At 35.6% G+C, this 21,744-nt stretch overlaps 1 protein-coding gene across 1 annotated transcript in view; it reads left to right on the forward strand.

The window, feature by feature from the left end:
* The window catches only part of BMPR2 (bone morphogenetic protein receptor type 2), a 147,184-nt gene that overhangs the window by 118,179 nt on the left and 7,261 nt on the right, over window positions 1–21,744 (forward strand). The window contains exons 8-12 of the mRNA XM_090282699.1: window positions 554–668; window positions 7,155–7,315; window positions 8,024–8,171; window positions 16,009–16,145; window positions 21,249–21,421. Of these exons, the coding sequence (XP_090138825.1) occupies window positions 554–668; window positions 7,155–7,315; window positions 8,024–8,171; window positions 16,009–16,145; window positions 21,249–21,421 (734 nt within the window). The remainder of the gene's footprint in view (window positions 1–553; window positions 669–7,154; window positions 7,316–8,023; window positions 8,172–16,008; window positions 16,146–21,248; window positions 21,422–21,744) is intronic.

A 21,744-nucleotide genomic window follows, 5' to 3' on the forward strand; every position in this document is an offset into this window, starting at 1 on the left:
CTAAGTTACTAGCTAACTGTTTAATACCCTCCATCAAACCCCCACACCCACAAGACTTCGTTGATGAAGGAAGTGGTGCTTTGATGTTCATTCTGGTGCAAGTTCCTTATCCCAGAATGGCATGTGGATGAGCACCTTGATTAGCACTGACACACATATATTTACAAAAGTCTCCTGTTTTGTACTTGTAGAAAATAACAATATAATTTGTATTTGTACTGGGAAGAAATACAGTGTAAAGAAGAGTCTAAAAGACTTTTATTTTTTCTCTTAATTTGAAATCAAAAGAGTATTTAAAATGAAATAACCATAATTTGAATACTGAAAAAATAAAAATTGAACATTTAATTCTTTTTTATTTCCTCCTCCTCTCTACCCACAGAAATGTCTTACTAACTCCTTCAAGATTCTGAAATATCATAATGTATTAGATCTTAATTGAATCCTAAAGTATTCAAATCCTTTATAAAGCTGCTAACTTACCTCCTCATGTTCAAACAAATTAATTCCACTTTTTTGTTTGTTTGTTTTGTTTTGTTTTTCCTCTGTATAGGGATCTCTATGCAAGTATCTTAGTCTCCAAACAAGTGACTGGGTGAGCTCTTGTCGTTTAGCTCATTCTGTGACTAGAGGACTGGCTTATCTTCATACAGAATTACCACGAGGAGGTAAGACAATGAATAGGAAATGAATGTCACTCATGTGGAGTCATAATTAACAAAGAGGAAATTTATTCATATCTTCAAAGTAAAAGCATATATTATGTATAGCAAATTTATTATTAGCCAGCTGTTTGAAAGATTTAATAAGAAAAGTGTATTTTAAATCTAATAGGAAGAATAAGAAGAAGAACTCAAAGACCCTAGAGGACTCATGGATACCATTGAGAAATTGATTAAAGCTCTGAACACTCTCCCTGCAAAGATACACCTATAGGGAGTTCTTTAAAAAATGTTCTTTTCATTCTAGGGGTTTTAAGACCCTTTGAAGTTCATCTATCAACCTTGGTTAAGAACTTCTTAACTAAGGCTATATTATATTTTCCTTATATTTATTTTGCTTATTTATATGAACTACAATACATTATCACTTCCTTTTTAAAAAATATATTTTACTGATTATGCTATTACAGTTGTCCGAAGTTTTTCTCCTTTACCTCCTCCACCTGGTACCCCCTTTTCCTCCAGCAGTCCCCACCTTAGTTTGTGTCCATGTGTCGTGCATGTAAGTTCTTTCCCTTCTCCATTTCCTTTACTATTCTTAACATCCCCATCTAATATTTTTTAGTGCCTAAAGAAATGTAACATTTTTTTTCCATTTTTTATTGTTGTTCTACTACAGTTGCCCCATCTTTCCCCCATTGCTCTCCCCTACCCTGCCCACTTACCCCGTCTCCCACAGTCAATCCCCACCTCCCTATTTTGTAACTACCTATTATGCTTTTTAATCCCTACACTTTCCCCCCATTCTCCTCCTTCCCTCTCCCCGCTGATAACCCTCCATATGATCTCCATATCTATGATTCTGTTCCTGTTCTAGTTGTTTGCTTAGTTTAAGTTTGGTTTTTGGGTTTTTTTTAGATTCAGTTGTTGATAGTTGTGAGTTTGTTGTCATGTTAATGTTCATAGTTTTGATCTTAAATAAGTGCCTTTAACATTTCATGTAATAAGGGCTTGGTGAGGATTAATTCCTTTAGCTTCACCTTGTCTGGGAAGCACTTTATCCGCCCTTCCATTCTAAATGATAGCTTTGCTGGATAGAGTAATGTTGGTTGTAGATCCTTGCTTTTCATTATTTTGAATTCTTCTCGCCAGTCCCTTTTTGCCTGCAAAGTTTCTTTCTTTTTTGCCTGCAAAGTTTCTTTCTTTTGAGAAATCCGCTGATAGTCTTATGGGAACTCCTTTGTAGGTAACTCTCTTCTTTTCTCTTGCTGCTTTTAAGATTCTCTCTTTATCTTTAACCTTTGGCATTTTAATTATGATGTGTCTTGGTGTGATCCTCTTTGGGTCCAGCTTGTTTGGAACTCTCTATGCTTCCTGGATTTGCCAAATTAGGAGTTTTCTTTCATTATTTTTTCAAGTAAGTTTTCAATTTCTTGCTTTTCTCCTTCTCCTTCTTGCATCCCTATGATTCGGATGTTGGCACTTTTGGAGATGTCCCAGAGTCTTCTTATACTCTCCTTGGTTTTTATTTTTTGCATTCTTGTTTCTTCTTTCTGTTCTGGTTGAATGTTTATTTTTTCCTTTTGTTCCAAATCATTGATTGGAATCTCAGCTTCCTTCCCTTCACTGTTGGTTCCTTGTGGATTTTATTAGTGTAGCCTTAATTTCTTCCCTTATGTGTTTGCAGTACTCAGTGAGTTCTCTGAGCATCCTGATCAGCAGCGTTTTGCACTCTGCATCTGATAGGTTGGCTATCTCCATTTTGTTTAGTTCTTTTTTTGGAGTGTTGTTCTGTTCTTTCATTTGGGCAATATTTCTTTGTCTCCTCAGTTTGTTTGTTTCTGTGTATTAGGAAAGCTGCTTTGACTCCTTATCTTAGTGCACCTATTAAATTGTATGGGGTAGAGCTGTACATATTTTCCAGGGCAGAGCAACCTGCTTCACTGCTTCATGGCTGTGTGGGGGCCAGAGGGGTTTGAAAGGGGACTGTGCTCCTTCCTGGCTTCTAGAGGTTTGCCTGGCACTCGCCACATTTCCAGTCACTTGATCCACTTTCCATATGTGACTAATGCCCTTCTAGCTGTTGCCCTGGTGATGATTCCCAGAGTGGGTGGGTTTGCATGCCTTCTAGGACTGTGGAGGTCCTCTAAACAGACTCTCCTGAGAGATGGTCAGTTTCTTTGCTGCCCTAACCCCCAGTGGTTTTTACAGCTAGAAGTTATGAGGCTTTATCTTCCTGGAACTTGAACCCTGGGCTGTGCAGTCTGACCTGGGGCTGGGCTCACTCGCTCCCAAGGTGTCCCTCCTGATTTTTATCCACCACATATGAATGTGGGACCACTCATTCCGCAACTGCCATCACCTCTCCGCAGCACACTGAGTCCTTTCTGCCTCAGTTCTGGGTCTCCACCCCTCCTAGCCATCTGGATGAATGTGACTTCTTTAAATCCTTAATTGTTGGACTTCCATACAGTTCAATTTTCTGAAAGTTCTGGGTATTTTTTGTTTTGTGGTTAGTTGTAATTCTTCATGTGGTTGTGTGAGGAGGTGAAGCCTGTCTTACCTATGCCTCTATCTTGACCAGGAGTCCATTATCACATCTTTAGTTTTAACTTCACATAAATCTTTATTCCATAGATTGGTTGGACTTTAATATAAAACCCAAATTATCTTTTTGTAAGTCAGTGCTTCTCTTAGCTAGAGCCAGGTTTGGTGAAATCTATCGGGGGGAAAAATAGCAGGCTTCAATAAGAATAATTTTAAAAAAATATGTCTTATTGATTATGCTGTTACAGTTGTCCCAGTTTCTTTTCTCTCTACTCCCCTCCACTCAGTAACCCACCCTTTCTCCAGTTGTCTCTCCGCCCTTAGTCCATGCCCATTGGTTGTGCATATAGTTTTTCTCAACATCTTCCTGTCTACTCCACTCCCTCCTACTATGCTTCTTAATTCCTGTACCATCTCCCTCCCTTACCCCCCCTTCACCGTCCCTGCTGACCTACCCCCATAATATTCCCCATACCTATAATTCTTTTTCCACTCTCGTTGCCTACTTAGCTTGCCTTTGTTTCAATTCCCTAGCTACTGTTGTTGGTTGTTGTGATACATGTTTTATTTTAGTGTTCATAGTTTTGATCCTCCTTCTTCTAATATTTTTTTTTCTTTCTCAGTCTAAAATTTGGCCTCACCAGGCTCTTGTATTTCTCCTCCATTATTCTTTATATATGGCTTATATTTTCAAGGTCACTTCATTGTTCATTATGCTTTATTCTAGTAAGCAGGGAAAGGGAAGGGAAGGAAGAAGGAATTGCCCCCTTCTGTCTCCAGAAGTTTCACCCTTATGCTTATGTTTTTTTTCCAGAACTTAGTATATGCTTAGTTACTACAGCTAGCTGCAAGGGATGCTGAGAATATAGTTTTGTTTTATTTTAGCTGGGTTCATTGCTCAGATAATACTGTATAATACTGTGTTCTGTTACTGAGCAGGAAACAGAGAATGCATGATGGGAAGTCAGTCTTTGTCAGTGTTTCAGAACTCTGTGGTTATGTTCCTTGCCAGAACTATAGATTTCATCAGCTTTAATGTACATTTTTTGCTAGTTGTTCAAAACATCTCCTTAATACATTTGCTTTCTCACTTTGTTACAAGATAGACCTCATATCATAGGCCCCTCTAAATTAGCTTTGCTGCAAAAATCTTCTCTTGTGCTTTCTTAAGCTTTGATGCCTTACAGCATTTTTCCTGTCATGTTTTTATTTTTCCCTGTTTGTTTGTTTTCAGTTTCTCTGACCTCTGTAGTGAAGAGAATCCTTAATGTATCAACTTTTTAGATCTTTGTTCCATTGCATAATAGCGTGGATCATCTTTTCTAGCTTCTGCTTCATGTATAAATAATTTTGCCTGAATGATTTATCAATTCATTTATCTTGACATCTTGCTTTTCCTTAATACAGAATTGACCAGTGTTATTACCTGTGTCAGCAACTTGATGCACTCGTTCACTTTAGTGCTTTAGCACATTAACCTTTTGGATTGGATTTCCTTACTCTTAAATATTATTATAGCTCCTTTAAAGAGCTGGCTTAGCACAGAACTGAAAATACCATTCTAATCCCCCTTTTCAAGGCTTGCCTAATGCAGCAAAGTTTCAAGTCAAAAACATTGGCTAAAAAAAATTGCCATCAAATAAGAGTTTTATTTAAGTGCTCTTAAACATTGCTTAATGTTTTTACTAGTTCACCTTTTTAAAAAATGAATATACACACACAGATGCTATTGCAAAAAAAGTACAGTAGCTTTTTGAACTTATAGTTTTACCTATTATTTTAAAAATAGTCCAACTATACTATACTATTTCAAAACATTTAGAAGGTCATTTCACTTTTTTTCAGAGAACTCTATTCTTCCCAGTATCTTCAGATACAACACTGCCGTTTAGAATAGAAATTTCGTACTAAGAAATAATACTGTTATCATTTATTCAACTGTTTCAGAATAATGAGGAATTGAACCTATTTATTTGTAATTGGTTCTCCTGAATTTTTTCCTAGTGATAATATAAAATGTAACTCATTACCACAAAAAAATCTTGAGAGAACATATAGAGATCACTCAGACCTAACCAGAAAATTACTATTAACCAGTGTATGTATATCCTTCCATCATTTGCATGCTCATGTTATGTGTGTGTGTGTGTTTGTATAAATGTCCACAGAAACTTTTTCATTCAAGTTTTTAAAATTCATCATTAATATTATGTATTCTCTTTCCTTTACAATATTTGGTGCAGAGCTACTGCCCAGAGCAAAAATCATTGTATGTTCTACTCCTTTCTTTGTAACACCACCCCCCTCCCCAATAAAAAAGATTAAAACGAATACTGAGGAGATCTTTAAAGGAAAAAAAGTCTCAAAAGGACAGTTTATAGTTTTATCCTTTGCATTGGTGATAAATTCTACCTTGTCTCATATTTTCTCTTCTCTTTTCCCTGTTTCCTAATTTGTTTTTTCTCTCTCCTTTTGTTTTATTTTATTATTTTTTTAATAGTAGCAGAAAGTACTACCCGATTTCCCCTTCTGGCTGTCTCGCTGAGTTTACTGCACACTTGGTTTCCCTAATGTGTAAAATCTTTTAGTTTAAGTATTGATTTATTATTATGCAAACCTTTTACAATGTCTTCACAAATTTACTTACTTAAACATAAGCTTGAGACTATACCACATATACCATATTTTATTATTTTCTCCAGAATAGGAAACACAGCTCTTTTAGGGGTTGAGTTGAACCATGTTAGTACAAGCTTCGGAAGGTGGGCCTAGGAAATGGGAAGGGGAGAAAATGCAAAAGAAATCAACTCTTAAATAAAGAAACTTGGTAACTACTATTTTTTCCTTCCAATTGTGTTATTGCTTTAAAGGAATCATCATCCTCTCCGTTTAGTTTTATTGTTGGTGAAATTGCAGTCTCATAATCATTAATGAGAATAATAAATGCAGATACTGAGTCTATCTGTGCCTCAATATAAACACTCAATAAACATCATTGACTTTGTTTGGATTGCCGTATTTCTTTGTAAAACTAATGAGTTATTTTAAGTTTTAGAAATTGTGCTATATAATTTTTTTTCATTTCAAGAGCTATGGTCCTAATATATGATTTATATAAAGTTTCCTTATAGAGAGGAAAATATTATGTGGTGTTTTTGATGAGGGGCTTAGGTTAGATACATTCTTTCAGTCAGCAAGCATTTTCTCTGTGTCAGCCCTTTTGAATTCAGGAAAAACGTGTTCTTTCTGCCTTCATGAACATACAGTGATAAACAAGTAACAGAATAAGCATAACAGTGCTTTGCTTCTCTGTAAAATCAGAAAACAGGTTTCCATATCTTGCTGAGAAATTCAGCTTCACCACTTGTTCTCCCAGTCTGTTGTAAAACTTTCTAGTTTGATTTGAAGAACTGAGGTGGGCGTAAAGACATGGCTCACCTCAGGGCAGAACTGGGGTGTTCTGCCACAGGTTTGATCTGTTAAGTCAGGAGAGAAGTGTAGAAACACATACAAATTGAGGAGACCTATCAGTTTTTTGATTGGTACTGTTTCAGATGCGTTGGCTTTTTTGTTGTCGTTTATACCAAATATCCCTTTCTCTATTGCTTGCTTTTGCTACCCTAAAACGAAGAGAAAAGAACAAGTGTGTGTTAAAATTAGAAGCCACAACAGCATGTTGGCTGTTAGTTGCAGCTGAAGTTTAAAGCTTAATTAATTATACATACAACAGGAGAGTTATGTTGTAAAATATAACATAGTGAAAAGAGTGATGATTGTGAGTTGAAATTTTGATTTCTTATATCCTTTTTTGTTATTAGAAAATTAATAGATAGAACATTAATGCTATCTTTTATATTTATATAGTAGTCCCTATTACTTGGATGCTCACTTCAGGTCCAATAGTGCTGTTTAAGCATTAATAAATATTTGAAATTATCCAAACAGATCATTATAAACCTGCAATTTCCCATCGAGATTTAAACAGCAGAAATGTCCTGGTGAAAAATGATGGAACCTGTGTTATTAGTGACTTTGGCTTGTCCATGAGGCTGACTGGAAATAGACTGGTGCGCCCAGGGGAAGAAGATAATGCAGCCATAAGTGAGGTGAGTTTATAGAAAAGGTATCACGTTTTGGGCATACTTTGGAAACACAATGAATTGCATTTAAAAATTCACTAACTACTCAGGATAATTATTCTAGATACTAAGAATTATAGCATATTAGGAATTACAAAATTATGATATATCAAAGACACTGCATAAAGTTCATCAGTTCCTTATGGAAGTCACTGGCATTCTGACTCATTTTTGATAAGCATGAGAAGGAAGTTTTTGTAGGAACTGATTTTTGAGCAGGGGTTAAAATTATGAAGGGGAAATGGGACAGTTATCATCTGATAATCACTGTTATAACATGGAACATATCTTTCCTGACCTTTTTCTGAGTTCACATACAAAGATTTATACATACATTTACATTTCATTTTCTGTGAATTTTTAAAAACATTAAATAGTGTATACATTGTTTTGTAGTTTTCTCACTGTTGTCTTACAGGTTTTTTTAATATTGGTATGTATAGGAAAATCTATATCATTCTTTTTAATTGATTCTGTTCAATAGCAGGTACTTACCACAGTTTAATTATTCAAAAAGAACATTTTATAGATTTAAAAGTCAGGTATAGATAGTTTCAGTGACATATTTAAGGTCAAATAACATCATTGACATCGTTGAAATGAGATTCATGTATAACTTCTGTCTAATGTGTGTCTTTCATTCTGTTTCTGAAAAATATTGCTCTAATATATTAGGTTGGCACAATCAGATATATGGCACCAGAAGTTCTAGAAGGAGCTGTGAACCTGAGGGACTGTGAATCAGCTTTGAAACAAGTAGACATGTATGCTCTTGGACTAATCTATTGGGAGATATTTATGAGATGTACAGACCTCTTCCCAGGTAAGAGATCTGCTATCAAAAGTTGATATATGAATTTGAAGTGAAGCGGTTATATCTTCTTTTTCTACCTATATTAAATAAGTCAACTTTTTTCTTTTAATAAGTCAACTTTTATGTTTGTTTTTACTTTATTTAAACCTTTAGTTTATTGCCATCTAGTGTTCAGAAACATTAGCCAGAAGGAAAAACTTAAAAGGCTCCATGTTTGCATCTGAGTGCAATTTAATTAATTGCTCATAATATTTTATCTAATTGTGTTTAATTTGGTCTCTGATTGCCTTAGCAGTCGTCATTTTCCTTATGCACCCTCTGAGCAATTGAAAAGCTATGCTCACATTGTGTACTGAATTGACCCAATAAAGAATTAGTAGCAATCAGTTATCCATTAGATCATTTCTCCTTTTCTTTCCCCTTCTTTCCTTTCCTTTCTCTTTCTCTCCTTTCCTTTCCCTTTCTTCCCCTTTCTTCTTTTTTCTCTCCTCCCTTCCTCCCACCTTCCCTCCCTTCCTTTCTTCCTTCTTTCTTGTTGCCTTCCTGCCTTTCTTCCTACCTTTCAATGAAAGGACTTTCATTTAATGTAAGTGCTTGAGGCTTTTTTGAAACAACCAAATGAGTTTATAATTTTTCTCCTTTTGTTAGGATTTGTTACATCACTGTCATAATTGTCATATAGAAATGTTACCAATATGTGCATTACATTTTACTAGATAGTATATAAAATCATTTGATATATATGGTCTCTATAGGAAAAACTATTAAAAGCATAGAAAAAAGAAAAACTGTCAATTGAACCATCATTGGACAAATTTATGAAATGGAACTATTTAATAAAAAACATATTAGAAGTGAGCTTGAATTTTTTTGCTTTAAAACAGCATTTAATACTAGTTTATAATTATAAAATATAATGAAATAAAATAATTCTTTAGATTAACTATAAGTCTTATTTAGAAGTATATTTTTCAATACAGAGTGCTCAGTTGAGGTGTTTTTCTGAAAAAAGCAGAAATTGTAGTAGAATCTCAGTATTATTGGAACTTTGAAACTTTTTATTTATATTATTGGAATTTAGGTGACAAGATTTAAAAAAAAAAATAATTGTAATCCAGAATTGTTGTGTTTTAGAAGTATGTCTGACTAAAATGATTCTTACAATAAGAGCATTAGTACACTGCCATCGACAATATTTTTTCAAGTGTATTTTATTGATTATACTATTACAATATTTTTATCCCTTTGCTTCCCTCTGCCTAGTACTCCCCTCTCTTCCAACAATCCCCCCTCCCCAACGTTAGTTCATGTCCGTAGGTTGTGCATATAAGTTCTTTGGCTTATCCATTTCCTTTACGATTAACATCCCCCTGTCTATTTTGTACCTACCAATTACGCTTCTTTAATCCCTGTACCTTTTCCCACATTCTCCCCCTTTCCCCTCCCCACCAATAACTTTCCATATGATCTCCATATTTATGATTCTGTTCCTGTTCTGGTTGTTCATTTAGTTTGTTTTTGTTTTTTTATATTCAGTTGTTGATAGTTGTGAGTTTGTTGTCATTTTAGTGTTCATAGTTATGATCTTCTTTTTCTTAAATAAGTCCCATTTAACATTTTATGTAATAATGGCTTATTGATGATAAACTCCTTTAGCTTTACCTTGTCTAGGAAGCACTTTATCTGCCCTTCAATTCTAAATGATAGCTTTGCTGGATAGAATAATAGTGGTTGTAGGTCTTTGCTTTTCATCATTTTGGATACTTTTTGCCAGTCTCTTCTTGCTTGCCAAGTTTCTTTTGAGAAATCAGTTGATAGTCTTATAGGGAACTGCATTGTAGGTTACTCTTTATTTTTCTTTTGCTGCTTTTAAGATTCTTTAACCTTTGGCATTTAAATTATGGTGTATATTGGTGTGGGCTTCTTTGGATCCAACGTGTTTGGGACTCTGTGCTTCCTGGATTTGTATGTTTACATCCTTTACCAAATTAGAAAAGTTTTCTCTCATTATTTTTTCAAGTTTTCACTTTCTTGCTCTTTCTCTTCTTCTTGCATCCCTACAGTTCGGATTTTGGCACTTTTGGAGATACTCCCAGAGTCATCTTATTCTCTCCTCTTTTTTAAAATTCTTATTTTTTCTTCTGTACTGATTGACTATTTCTTCTTTTTGTTCCAAATTGTTGATTTGAACCCTGGCTTCCTTCCCTTCACTATTGGTCCTTTGTGGATTTTTCTTTATTTTACTTAGTGTAGCCTTCATTTCTTCCCTTATGAATTTGCTGTACTCAATGAGTTCTCTGAGCATCCTGATCACCAGGTTTTTGAACTCTGCATTTCATAGGTTGGCTATCTCCATTTGCTTAGTTCTTTTTCTGGAATTTTGAGCTCTTCTTTCATTTGGGCTATATTTTTTTGTTTCCTCAGTTTGGAAGCTTGCCTATGTTTGTTTCTGTGTATTAGGCAGAGCCGTCTTACTCCCCATCTTGGCGTACCTGTTAGATTGTAAGAGGTGGAGCCTTAGGTATTCATCAGGGCGAGGTGACCTGTTTCAGTGCTTTGTGGCACTGTATGTGGATGAAGCATCAGAGAGGGAACAATGCGCTTGCTCAGCACTCGTCCCATTTCCAGTCATTTCACCCACTTCTTGTATGCGATTGGCACCCCTCTAGCTGTTGTCCTGATGGTGGTTTCCAGAGTGGGTGGGTTTGCATGCATTCTAGGGCTGTGGGGGCCCTCTAAATGGGCTCTTCTGAGAGACGGGCAGTTTCTTCCACAGTCCCACCCCCACTGGTTTTCACAGCCAGAAGCTATGAGGCTTTATTTTCCTGGCGCTGGAACCGTGGCCTGCGTGTTTTGGCTTTGGACTGGGATTGCTCTCCAGGTGTCCCTCCCAGCTTTTATCTGCCACAAGTGAATGTGGGACCACCTGTTCCACTGGCCACCACCACTGCCTTGCCACTGCCACATCATGCCCTCTCCACCCTGGCTCCTGTCTTCACCCCAGCTCCCTTCCTCTGCCCGTCCTAGCCGTCTGGATGAATGTGACTTTTTAAATCCTTGGTTGTCAGACTTGTGTATAGTTAGATTTTTCTGCCAGCTCTGGTTGTTTTTTGTTTTGAGGTTGGTTGTGATTCTTCTTAAGGTTATGCAAGGAGGAGAAGCATGTCTACCTATGCCTTCATCTTGGCTGGAAGTCCAAATCCCAAACAATATTTTGAAACTATTGCATTGAAAGAATAACCATTGTTTTTGATATGATAAATAATAAAGAGCAGTATTAGATGTTTGAAAAGGAAAAGGCAACTAAATCTTGGATGAGTTGTTATAGACCTAGAAGGAATTTTAAAAAGGAAATATAAGGTATTATTATTTAATAATATAGAATTTCAGTTTGGAAAGATGAAAAAAGTTCTGAAGATTAATGGTGATGGTTACATAATATCATGAATATTCTTAGTGGCATAGAACTGTACACATGAAAAAATGGTTAAAATGGTAAATTTCATGTTTTATATATTTAACTATAATGAAATATAGAGATAAAGGAAAATGAAGAGATTGCATTAAGAAACCCTATAATCTTGGAAATGGAAGTGAGGAAGATGATGCATGCACATGTGAGAGAAAATGTAGGGAAGGAATCTGTGGTTTTAATTAACTATTGGAAGAAAGTTTAAGGAATTAAAAAATAATCAGAGATTTGAGAAATAGTGAGGGTAGTAACCAGGTACTTAGCATAAAATACTGGTTTACACTGGAAATATGAGTTATTTATGGAGTCTTTTGGATGAGGTATTGGTAGACAACTGAAGATAATTTTTAAAAGACTAAAGAGGAGCCCTGGCTGGGTGGCTCAGTTGTTTAGAGCATCATTATGTACACCAAAAGGTTGCAGGTTTGATTCCTAGATAGGGCACATACCTTGGTTGTGGGTTCAATCCCCAGTCAGGCACATGCGGGAGGCAACTGATCAATGTCTCTCTCTCTCAAATCAATTAAAACATCCTTGGGTGAGGGTTTAAAAAAAGAATAAAGAGCTAAGATTAAATGACTATTTGGGAATTGTCTATAGAGACAAGGTAATTGAGAGCTTAGGATTGGATACACTCCCCTAAGAGAACACATGAAGAGAGAGAAAAATTGTTGAATAAAGACTGAATATTGGGAGACCCCCCCCCCCAATAGGTTAGTTATGAAGACAAAGTGGTCAGAGAAATCATAGTATCTGGTAAGTCAGTGTTAGAAAGTGTTAAGAACCAAGATTGGATAGCAATAGATGTAATCGAAAGGTCAAAAGGAAATAGAATTGACAAATAATCTTTGAATTTCAATAAGAGGAGGTCACTGGTATTCTTAGAGGAGTTTCTGTAGAATAGAGAAGACAAATATTACAGAGTACATAAGGTAACATCTTAAGAAAGCACAGGTAAGGATACAGGGTACTCAAAAATTTTAACAATGAAATGGGGTGGAAATTGAAGAAAAGGATCCCATAAATATATTAATAAGCCTAAAAATAGCATATAATAATAATAATAATAATAATAATAATCTTGTAAAACATTTTAAAAACTAATATACTATACCTCCAAATGCAGTACATTTTTATTAATAAGTGGAAACACTATGTAGGCTGACTCTCTAAAATGTGAGCAATGTAAATGAATTAGGTATTTCTTTTATGAAGGAAGAATGAAATGCTACCAACTTTATATAAAGGAGGGAGAAGGAAGGAAGAAAAAAAGGTAAAAGAAATAAAAAGGAAGAAAACAAATGTAATTTTAAAAAGGGACAAAAAATTCCTTACTGCCTAGAGGCATAATTAACAAGGAGCAAGTGATGTGAGAAGCAAGGAATGGCATCTGTTATTATTATATATTTTATCTGTTATGGACAATCTGAAAAAAAAAGGGATTATAATACTTCCCTTGAGCAATTCATTAATTATCATATTTTAAGGAAATCCAGTAAGACCAACATCTTTCATGTTAATGTTGCCATTAACATTCATCTTTGTTTCCAGTGCTTAATATGAAGTTAGCTCTAAACAAGCATCAATGGAACAATTAGATTTAGAACCATGAAAATGTAGTAGAACTTTAATAATTCTTAATGTTATTCAAATCACAAAACAAGGTTTTTGTTTCACTTTTTTAAAAATATATTTTATTGATTATGTTGTTACAGTAGTTCCAGTTTTTCCCCCTTTGCTCCCCTCTGCCCAGGTACCCCCCTTCCCTCCAGCAATCCCATCCCCCTTAGTTCATGTCCATGGGTCGTGCATATAAGTTCTTCGGCTTCACCCTTTCCTATATTATTCTTAACATCCCCCTGTCTATTAGTACCAACTGATTATGCTTCTTAGTCCCTGCACCATTTCCCCATTTCTCACTCTCCCCTCTCCCAGCTGATAACCCTCCAAATCATCCCCATGCCTATGATTCTGTTCCTATTCTAGTTTGCTTAGTTGGATTTTGTTTTTATTTTTTAGATTCAGTTGTTGATACTTGTGAGTTTGTTGTCATTTTGGTTTTCATAGTTTTGATCTTTTTCTTAACTAAGTCCCTCTGACATTTCATGTAATAATGGCTTCGTGATGATGAGCTCCTTTAGCTTCATCTTGTCTGGGAAGCACTTCATCTGTCCTTCCATTTCAAATGATAGCTTTGCTGGATAGAGTAATCTTGGTTGCAGGTTGCCTTTCATCACATTGAATACTGCTTGCCAGTCCCTTGGTGCCTGCAAAGTGTCCTCTGAGAAATCAGCTGATAGTCTTATAGGTAACCCCCTGTAGGCAACTCTCTGCCTCTCTCTTGCTGCCTCCAGGACTCCCTTTATCTTTCACCTTTGGCATGTCAGTCATGATGCGTCCTGGTGTGTTCCCCTCTGGGTCCAGCTCACCCAGGACCCTCCATGCTTCCTGGACCTGTATATCCATCTCCTTCACAAAATTTGGGAAGTTTTCCTCATTTTTTTCAATTCTTGCTTCCTCATTCTGCACTGATTGACTATTTTTTTCTTCCTTATGTTCCAAATCATTGATTTGAACCCCAGGTTCCTTCCCTTCACCATTGGTTTTGTGTGGATTTTCTTTCGTTTCACTTAGCATAGCCTTCACTTCTTCTCTTATGCATTTGCCATACTCAAGCATATCTGTCAAGCCTGTGAGCATCTTCATCACCAGTGTTTTGAATTCTGCATCTGTTAGGTTGGCTATCTCCTCATCTGTTAGGTTGGCTATCTCCTTGTCACTTAGTTCTCCCACTGGAACCTTGATCCATTTCCCCCTTTGGGTCATACTTCTCTGTCTCCTCATTCTGATAGGCTCCTGTGTTTGTTTGCCTCCGCCTACCAGGTAGAGCTGTGACTCCTGTTATGTTGTAAGGGACGGAACCTTAGGGATTTGTCAGTACAGGGCGACCTGTTTTACCATGTTGTGGCATTGTATGTGGGGGAGGGGTCTGAGAGGGAACAATGCTGCCTGCCCAGCACTCACCCCACTTCCAGGAACATCTTCCACCTCCGCACTGGAGTGGTGTCCCTCCAGCTGCTGCCCTGGCCATCGTTCCCAGAGTGGATGGGTCTGTGGATGTTCTAGGACTGTGGGGGCCCTTTAAACAAGCGCACTATGCTGAGACTGGCAGTTTCTGCCTCCACCCAACCCCATCAGGTCTGCACAGTCAGAAGCAATGAGGCTTGATTTTCCCCGTTGTTGGGACCATGGGTTGCTGTACAACCCTCCCAGTTATATTTGGTTCTGTAGACATGTTTGTTGTATTAGATTCTTGACATCTTTATTCACTACTCTTGATCCCTGTAAGGGATAAGAGATCAGGCATATTTTTAAGTATGAAGTATACAAGGTCTGTCCAGAAGGTATCCAGCCATGTAATATGAAAAATAGAGACATTTTTTGAAGAAGATACAAGGTACCAGAAACATTGTACATAGACAGTGATGCCTCAGACCCCCTTAAAGTAGACACCTTAGGACCTCACATAGTTCTCCCAGTTGCTGTCAGCTGCCACGTCATATTTTCCTGAATCTTGTTGATGGTCTGAAATCTCTTCTGTTTCAAAGGTGATTTTATGTTTGGGAAAAGCCAGAAGTCACAGGGTACTGAATCTGGGCTGGAGGGAGGCTAAGTTACCTGGGTGATTTGATGTTTCACCAAAACCTCTTTATGAGACAGGATGCATGAGCAGGCGCATTGTTGGGATAAAGCTGCCAGTCACCAGTTGCCCATAGCTGTGGCCTTCTGAATCATCCGAATAGTTTTCCTGGATGAATGTTCAAACTTAACACAAAATTTGATGCAAATTTGTTGCTCTACTTGCTCAGTCATTTTGATGCGACAGTCACACAGTACACATGCTCACTCAACAGCATCTATTGCCCCCACTGACTAGTACAGTGAAGCTGTCACTTTTCACATATATGTATTCCAGCCCACTCTCCTTGGCTGCCAGGTTACATTGATGTTGCATAAATCGTTCTCATTATATTAATAATGGCTGGACTTTTTCTGGACATACTATTTATATATCTATAAACATATCTAAAATCTTTTCCCTCCAAATTTAGTAATGCTAGAAAACACTTAAAAATAGCTTTTCATCATTGAACTACTGTTTAACTTATCAAAAAATAATTCATCAAAGACTATTCTAAGTAAACCATTTATTAATAATATATTAAGTACACCAAGGTCTCTATAGGATTTGTAAATATGCCTGAAAGGGTTATAAAAAAGGATTGTGGTACAATTTCTTTGTTTGCTTAGTGTCATTCTATCATTTTATGATAATTGGAAATTTTACTCCATACTTTAAAAAAAAATTCACAGGTGAATCTGTACCAGAATACCAGATGGCTTTTCAGACAGAAGTTGGAAACCATCCCACTTTTGAAGATATGCAGGTTCTGGTGTCTAGGGAAAAACAGAGACCCAAGTTCCCAGAAGCTTGGAAAGAAAATAGCCTGGTAAGAAAGAACTAAATTATTAAAAAGGTAACTTATGACTGAATGTGTTTTAATGTTGTTTGAAGCAAAAATAGACTGTTAATAATGTTGATAGTTTTTAGAGTTGTCTAGTGCCAGAAATTCAACTTACTTGATTTTAGTTGTTACATGTTTAAAATTTTTTCAATATAAAAGTCCCACTTTTTAAGGTTCAATTTTAATTTTTCCAAATATAAAATACTATTTTTAAAAACCCCAAGGTACAGCCTATAAATTTCTGCATATTAAAAATGCAGTTTGTCCTGGCTGGTGTGGCTCAGTGGATCAAGTGTCAGCCTGCGAACCAAAGTGTTGCAGGTTCTATTCCCAGTCAGGGCACATGCCTGGGTTGCAGGCCAGGTCCCTAGTTGGGGGCAAGCAAGAGACACCACACATTGATGCTTCTCTCCCTCTTTTTCTCCCTCTCTTCCCCTCTATCTAAAAATTTTAAAAAAGTAAAGCCTTTAAAAAAATAAATAAAATAAAAATGCAGTTCATAATGTTGCAATGTCTTCAAAGGCTTGCATCATTTCAGTAAATTGTTGCTACAACACTTAAAAACATCTTAGAAATATTTACATCGATACACATACTGACACTCATAATTTTTATTTATTGGTTGATTTTAGAGAGGAAGGGGGAGAGAGACACACACAGACAGACAGACATTGATTTGTTGTTCCACTGACTTACGCATTCATTGGTTGATTCTTGTATGTGCCCTGACCAGGGATGGAACCAGCAATCTTGGCATATTGAGATGACGCTCTAACCAACTGAACTACCCAGCCAGGGCAGTCTATCTCATATAATTTTTTTTACATAAGTAGGATTATCTCATTATCCACTATCATGTCTGAAGCTTTATTTGTTTATTAGTGGACACATTTTCATGTCAAAGCATATAGATGTTTTTCTCCATTTAGTCAGTATTCCATTGATGATACATCTATGATTCCATTGATGACAGTACCCTGTGTCTCTTTATTTTATTTTTTGTATTTCTTATTTTAAAGTTTTTTTTTTAAGAATGAAAGTTGTGCCTATGTATAGTAAACAAAAACCAATTAAATAGAAGGTCATTAAAACGAAAATGGAAAAGGTTACCTGCCCCTACCACCACTCTTTAGAAGTAACTCCTGTTAACATTGTTCTGTGGTTTTTGTTTTTGTATTTAATTTTCTCTTCTAGAAGTTACCATTATAACCTAAAAAACAAAACAAAACAATATTCTTCTTGTTATCTCTCATTTACTCTCTCCTAGTTTTGTGATATTGTATCTATTATTAAATAATTTGTTTTGTCTACAGATGTAAAAATAAGTAAAATAAAAATATTAAAATATTGCAGAATTATGATTATGTAAACATGTACTGCACAATATAGTATTGTGTTTAGATGCATAGAAAAGGAAATAGAAATACTAAGTTAGTGTAAACTCCTGCTTCTTGAAAAAGAATGTTTCAGAAGTTACCATCCACAGAATTCTCGTTTTTATTTTTCTTCTTTTTCTTTTCTTTTTTCCTTCTTTAGAGGTTCTACTAAGAAGCAATATTTTTTAAAAAATTTCATGTCATTCTCTTTTTTGTAAATCACTTTTTCTTTGAGGAAGTTCCTCTTAAAGTCATGTGTCTTAGATATGTGCATGGGTAGTAAATATTATGAATCTTTGCACCTTAAAAAATGTTTCTATCTTGCCCTTACACTTGAATAATCATTTGGCTAGGTAATTTTTTCAAGATCAAAATCGCTTCCTTAATAAATTTGAAGCCACTACTCAGTTGTGCTCTAACATTCATGTGTTAATGAGAATTCCAGGGCCAGCCAGTTTCATTATATTGATTTTTGTTTTATTATTTTCTTTTCTCTATAAGCTTTTAAGTCTTTTACTTTATCATTTGAATTGTAAAATTTAACCTGAATGTATGTAGGCATGGATCTTTTTCACACCTTTTGCTTTGTACTGAACAGGTTTTCAGCTTGAAAATTCAGAAGTTTCTTCAATTCAGAGGAATTTTCTTACATCATTTTATTTTATTATTTAAAAAATTATTTCCTCTCTTTTATTTCTTCTCAAATTTCCATTAGATAAATATTGGACCACCTGGCGTTTCAGATATCAGGGTTTTTTTCCTTGTATTTTCAATTTTTTCTTGTACGTTGTTTAAGATTTACTCAGCTTTACCTTTCATATTACTCATTTGTTTTTCCCTTTACCATTCTGTTTGTTATCTGTTCATTAAAATTTTGCTTTATAATTCCCAGAAATTTTTATTGTTTGCTTTTTTTTAGAGCAATCTGTTCTTTTTTATTTACATTTTATTTTTACTTTTTTGTTCATTTCTTATTTTGTTTTTTTTCCATTGCCATTTATTTCTGCTATTCCCTCTTCCACCTCCACCCACCTCCCTCCCCAGTCACCCTGTTGTTGTCTGTGTCCATGAGTTCTTTTTCTTTTTTGGTCCATTCCTCTTTCCCCAGGGCAATCATTTCTTATTTTAAGAATGTAATAGGAATTTGATTATCCCTGAGGGTGTAAATTTGAATTTTTGAAACTTTATGCAATTTTCTTTATTTATAGTTAAAGTACAAGAATCAAGAAAATTTCATTAAGCAATTTATATCTTTTTACTATAGATTTTTCACATTTTAATTTTAAGCATTAGAATGCTTTCATTCTGTATCATGACTTACGTGGGGTGGGGGCATGTCAGAGAGAGGTTAGAGAGATGTTACATATTTCCATACAGATTTATTTAGATTGAATATTTTCTCCTTTGGTCGTCTTTGTCAGTAGATTACCTTCAAGGAAGGCTTCTGCTTCAAATGAGATTGAAATATTCTTCAAGTATGAGGCAATTGAAAACCTATTGCCAAGCACATATTCCCAAGATTGCCTCCGAACTGTAGTCCCTGCTCTGGGTAGTAGGATAGATCTTTAAGAGGTCCCTGGCAGCAGATGAGATGGTGAACCCTTTACAAGGATTCATTAGAAGTGCCAGCCTCACAGTACAGCATCCCTCAAAGAAATAAAATCTCTTTGTGAAATTTTATCTAAAAAAATACAACTTCATCTTCCTTAAATTGTTTATTTCACCAGAGAAATTGAACCCATTATTTTTAAGCCTCTGTTGACAGCCCTACCATTGTGGGATATGCATCTGCATCATATGCATATTTACTTCAAAACTTCTTACTCGAGGTTTAGATTAGGTTGCTAAGTAAGGGATAAAGTAATGCTTGGTTCACTTCCAACAAATCCATTTAGCTTTTTAATGTGCTCCAATCCATAGATCTCCTTGTCTGCTGCGACAATCCAGTACTAGAGTTAGATAACAAGTGCATAGCTTATAAAAAGAGAAATCCTTTGAGCCTAAAAGAAGATACTTTTGCTTTATAGTTGCATTGAAATTAAAAAACATTTTATAGTAACAAAACTCAGAATCTTTCATATATTATTGGATGTAAAAACCAATTATAAAACAGATCAGCCAGTAAATGGGGAAAGAATAGTTTTCTGATGAAAATGAAAGTATAGAAAATATTTTCTGAGGAAACTATATGAAATGTTAACTATAGTTACCTCTTAATGGGTTTATGAATAAGTTTTTTGTATACTTTTAGAATTTATAGTAAAAGTTACTATTGTAGCAATCACATGTATTGTTAAAGACTTTTTTAATATTATAATATTTTGTTGGGAAAACAAAATATTATAAAAACAAAATATTATAGGCCCTAGTTTTTAAAATAGCTTTTTTCTCGTATGTAAAACATTCAGGTATAGTTTGTTCAACTACATCACCATTCTTCATATTTTTTTCCAAATTCTTACCTCCATTTCTTTCTGTCTTGAATACTGGCTTGTTTTCTTTCCCTTCCTAAAATCATTTGTCCAGTTTCTCTTTATACCTTAATCTTAGTTCTGCATAACCTCTTTTGCTCAACAGTTTTAATATATTGTTGCATAAAAATTTGGAACTCTACCACAGTTGGTTTTTTCCTCTAGTCTTTTTCTTTTGCCACTCATTAAACCCAGTCTTCTAAAATATACTGTATATTTCAGAAGCTACCAGTTCTTCTTTCATTTTTATTTCAGTTTTCCCATTTTCTCTCTTGGCAAAATCTGAAAACTTTTGATGTGATCCAGAATTCAGCATTTTCATACCTTTTTTCTCACACATTAGGAAATACATGATCATATCATGACATAGTATTATATGATAATGTCTAATCTTACTATTTCCACTACATCCTGCTATTTCCTATTTTCTAGTCTAGAATATTTTAGTTTGGGGAGTTGATAGTCATTTATTTTAAATCTCATCTCAACCCACTAACCTGATTTTATGACCAACCCCAACTTGTATTTTCCTGTCATTAGGTACAAGAGATTTTTAAAGTTTTTCTTCTATTTTTCTTTTTTCTGTTTGCCTTTCTTCATCAGTGATAATAATGATACCCGCTTTATCTCATTTACCCAAATGCTAGATATTATATATTTCTAATATAGAGTTCCCTGTCAAAGTATTTATCTGATTTTGCCTGAATATATGTATTTTCTCCATTCTTATTTCCTCTTCTCAAAAAATTTTAATAGCCTTGGCCATGTGGTTCAGTTGGTTGGAGCTTTGTTCAGTGTATCAGAAGGTTGCTGGTTCAATTCCTGGTCGGTGCACATGCCTAGGTTGCAGTTCAATCCCCAGCTGGGGCACATACAAGAGGCAACTAATTTGTGTTTCTCTCTCTCTCTCTCTCTCTCTCTCTCTCTCTCTCTCTCTCTCTCTCTCTCTCTCTCTTTCTCTCTCTCTCTCTCTCTTTCTCTCTCTTCCCCCCACTCACCCTCCCTCCCTCCCTCTCTAAAAATCAATGGGAACATGTTCTCAGGTGAGGATTTGAAGATTCCTTGCTCCTCGCTGTTTGAGAAATGTGACATTTTATACATCTCTGAAGTCTAAAAGATTTTATTATAGCTATGTAAAATATTTGTTGAAGAAAATTGATTTTTCTTCTACCTCATGTCACTAAGAAATTCAGTTTTGTTTTGTTTTTAAGATACAGTGTTTAACATGTGCTTTATTACAGGCAGTGAGGTCACTCAAGGAGACAATCGAAGACTGTTGGGACCAGGATGCAGAGGCACGGCTTACTGCACAGTGTGCTGAGGAGAGGATGGCTGAACTTATGATGATATGGGAAAGAAACAAATCTGTGAGCCCTACAGTCAATCCAATGTCTACTGCTATGCAAAATGAGCGGTAAGACCCAAAGGGGTTTGGCATCCATCAGTCAGTATTGAGAAACTGAGATCAAATAGAGAACAGGATATAAATTCTCTTAAACCATTTAGTAGTGCAGTAATCAACTCATCCAATCTTTTTTTTCCTTTTTTATGTTCTGTTTATTTATTTTTAGAGAGAGGGGACAGGGGGGAGGAAGAGAGGGAAAGAAACATCAATGTCTCTCACGCACCCCCAACTGCCGACCAGGCCTGCAACCCAGGCCTGTGCCCTGACTAGGAATTGAACCAGCAAGCCTTTGGTTTGCAGGCCAGTGCTCAATCCACTGAGCCACAACTCAT

This window comes from Furipterus horrens, unplaced genomic scaffold (genome assembly GCF_987537825.1).
Source record: "Furipterus horrens unplaced genomic scaffold, mFurHor1.1.pri manual_scaffold_1, whole genome shotgun sequence".
Taxonomy (NCBI): domain Eukaryota; kingdom Metazoa; phylum Chordata; class Mammalia; order Chiroptera; family Furipteridae; genus Furipterus; species Furipterus horrens.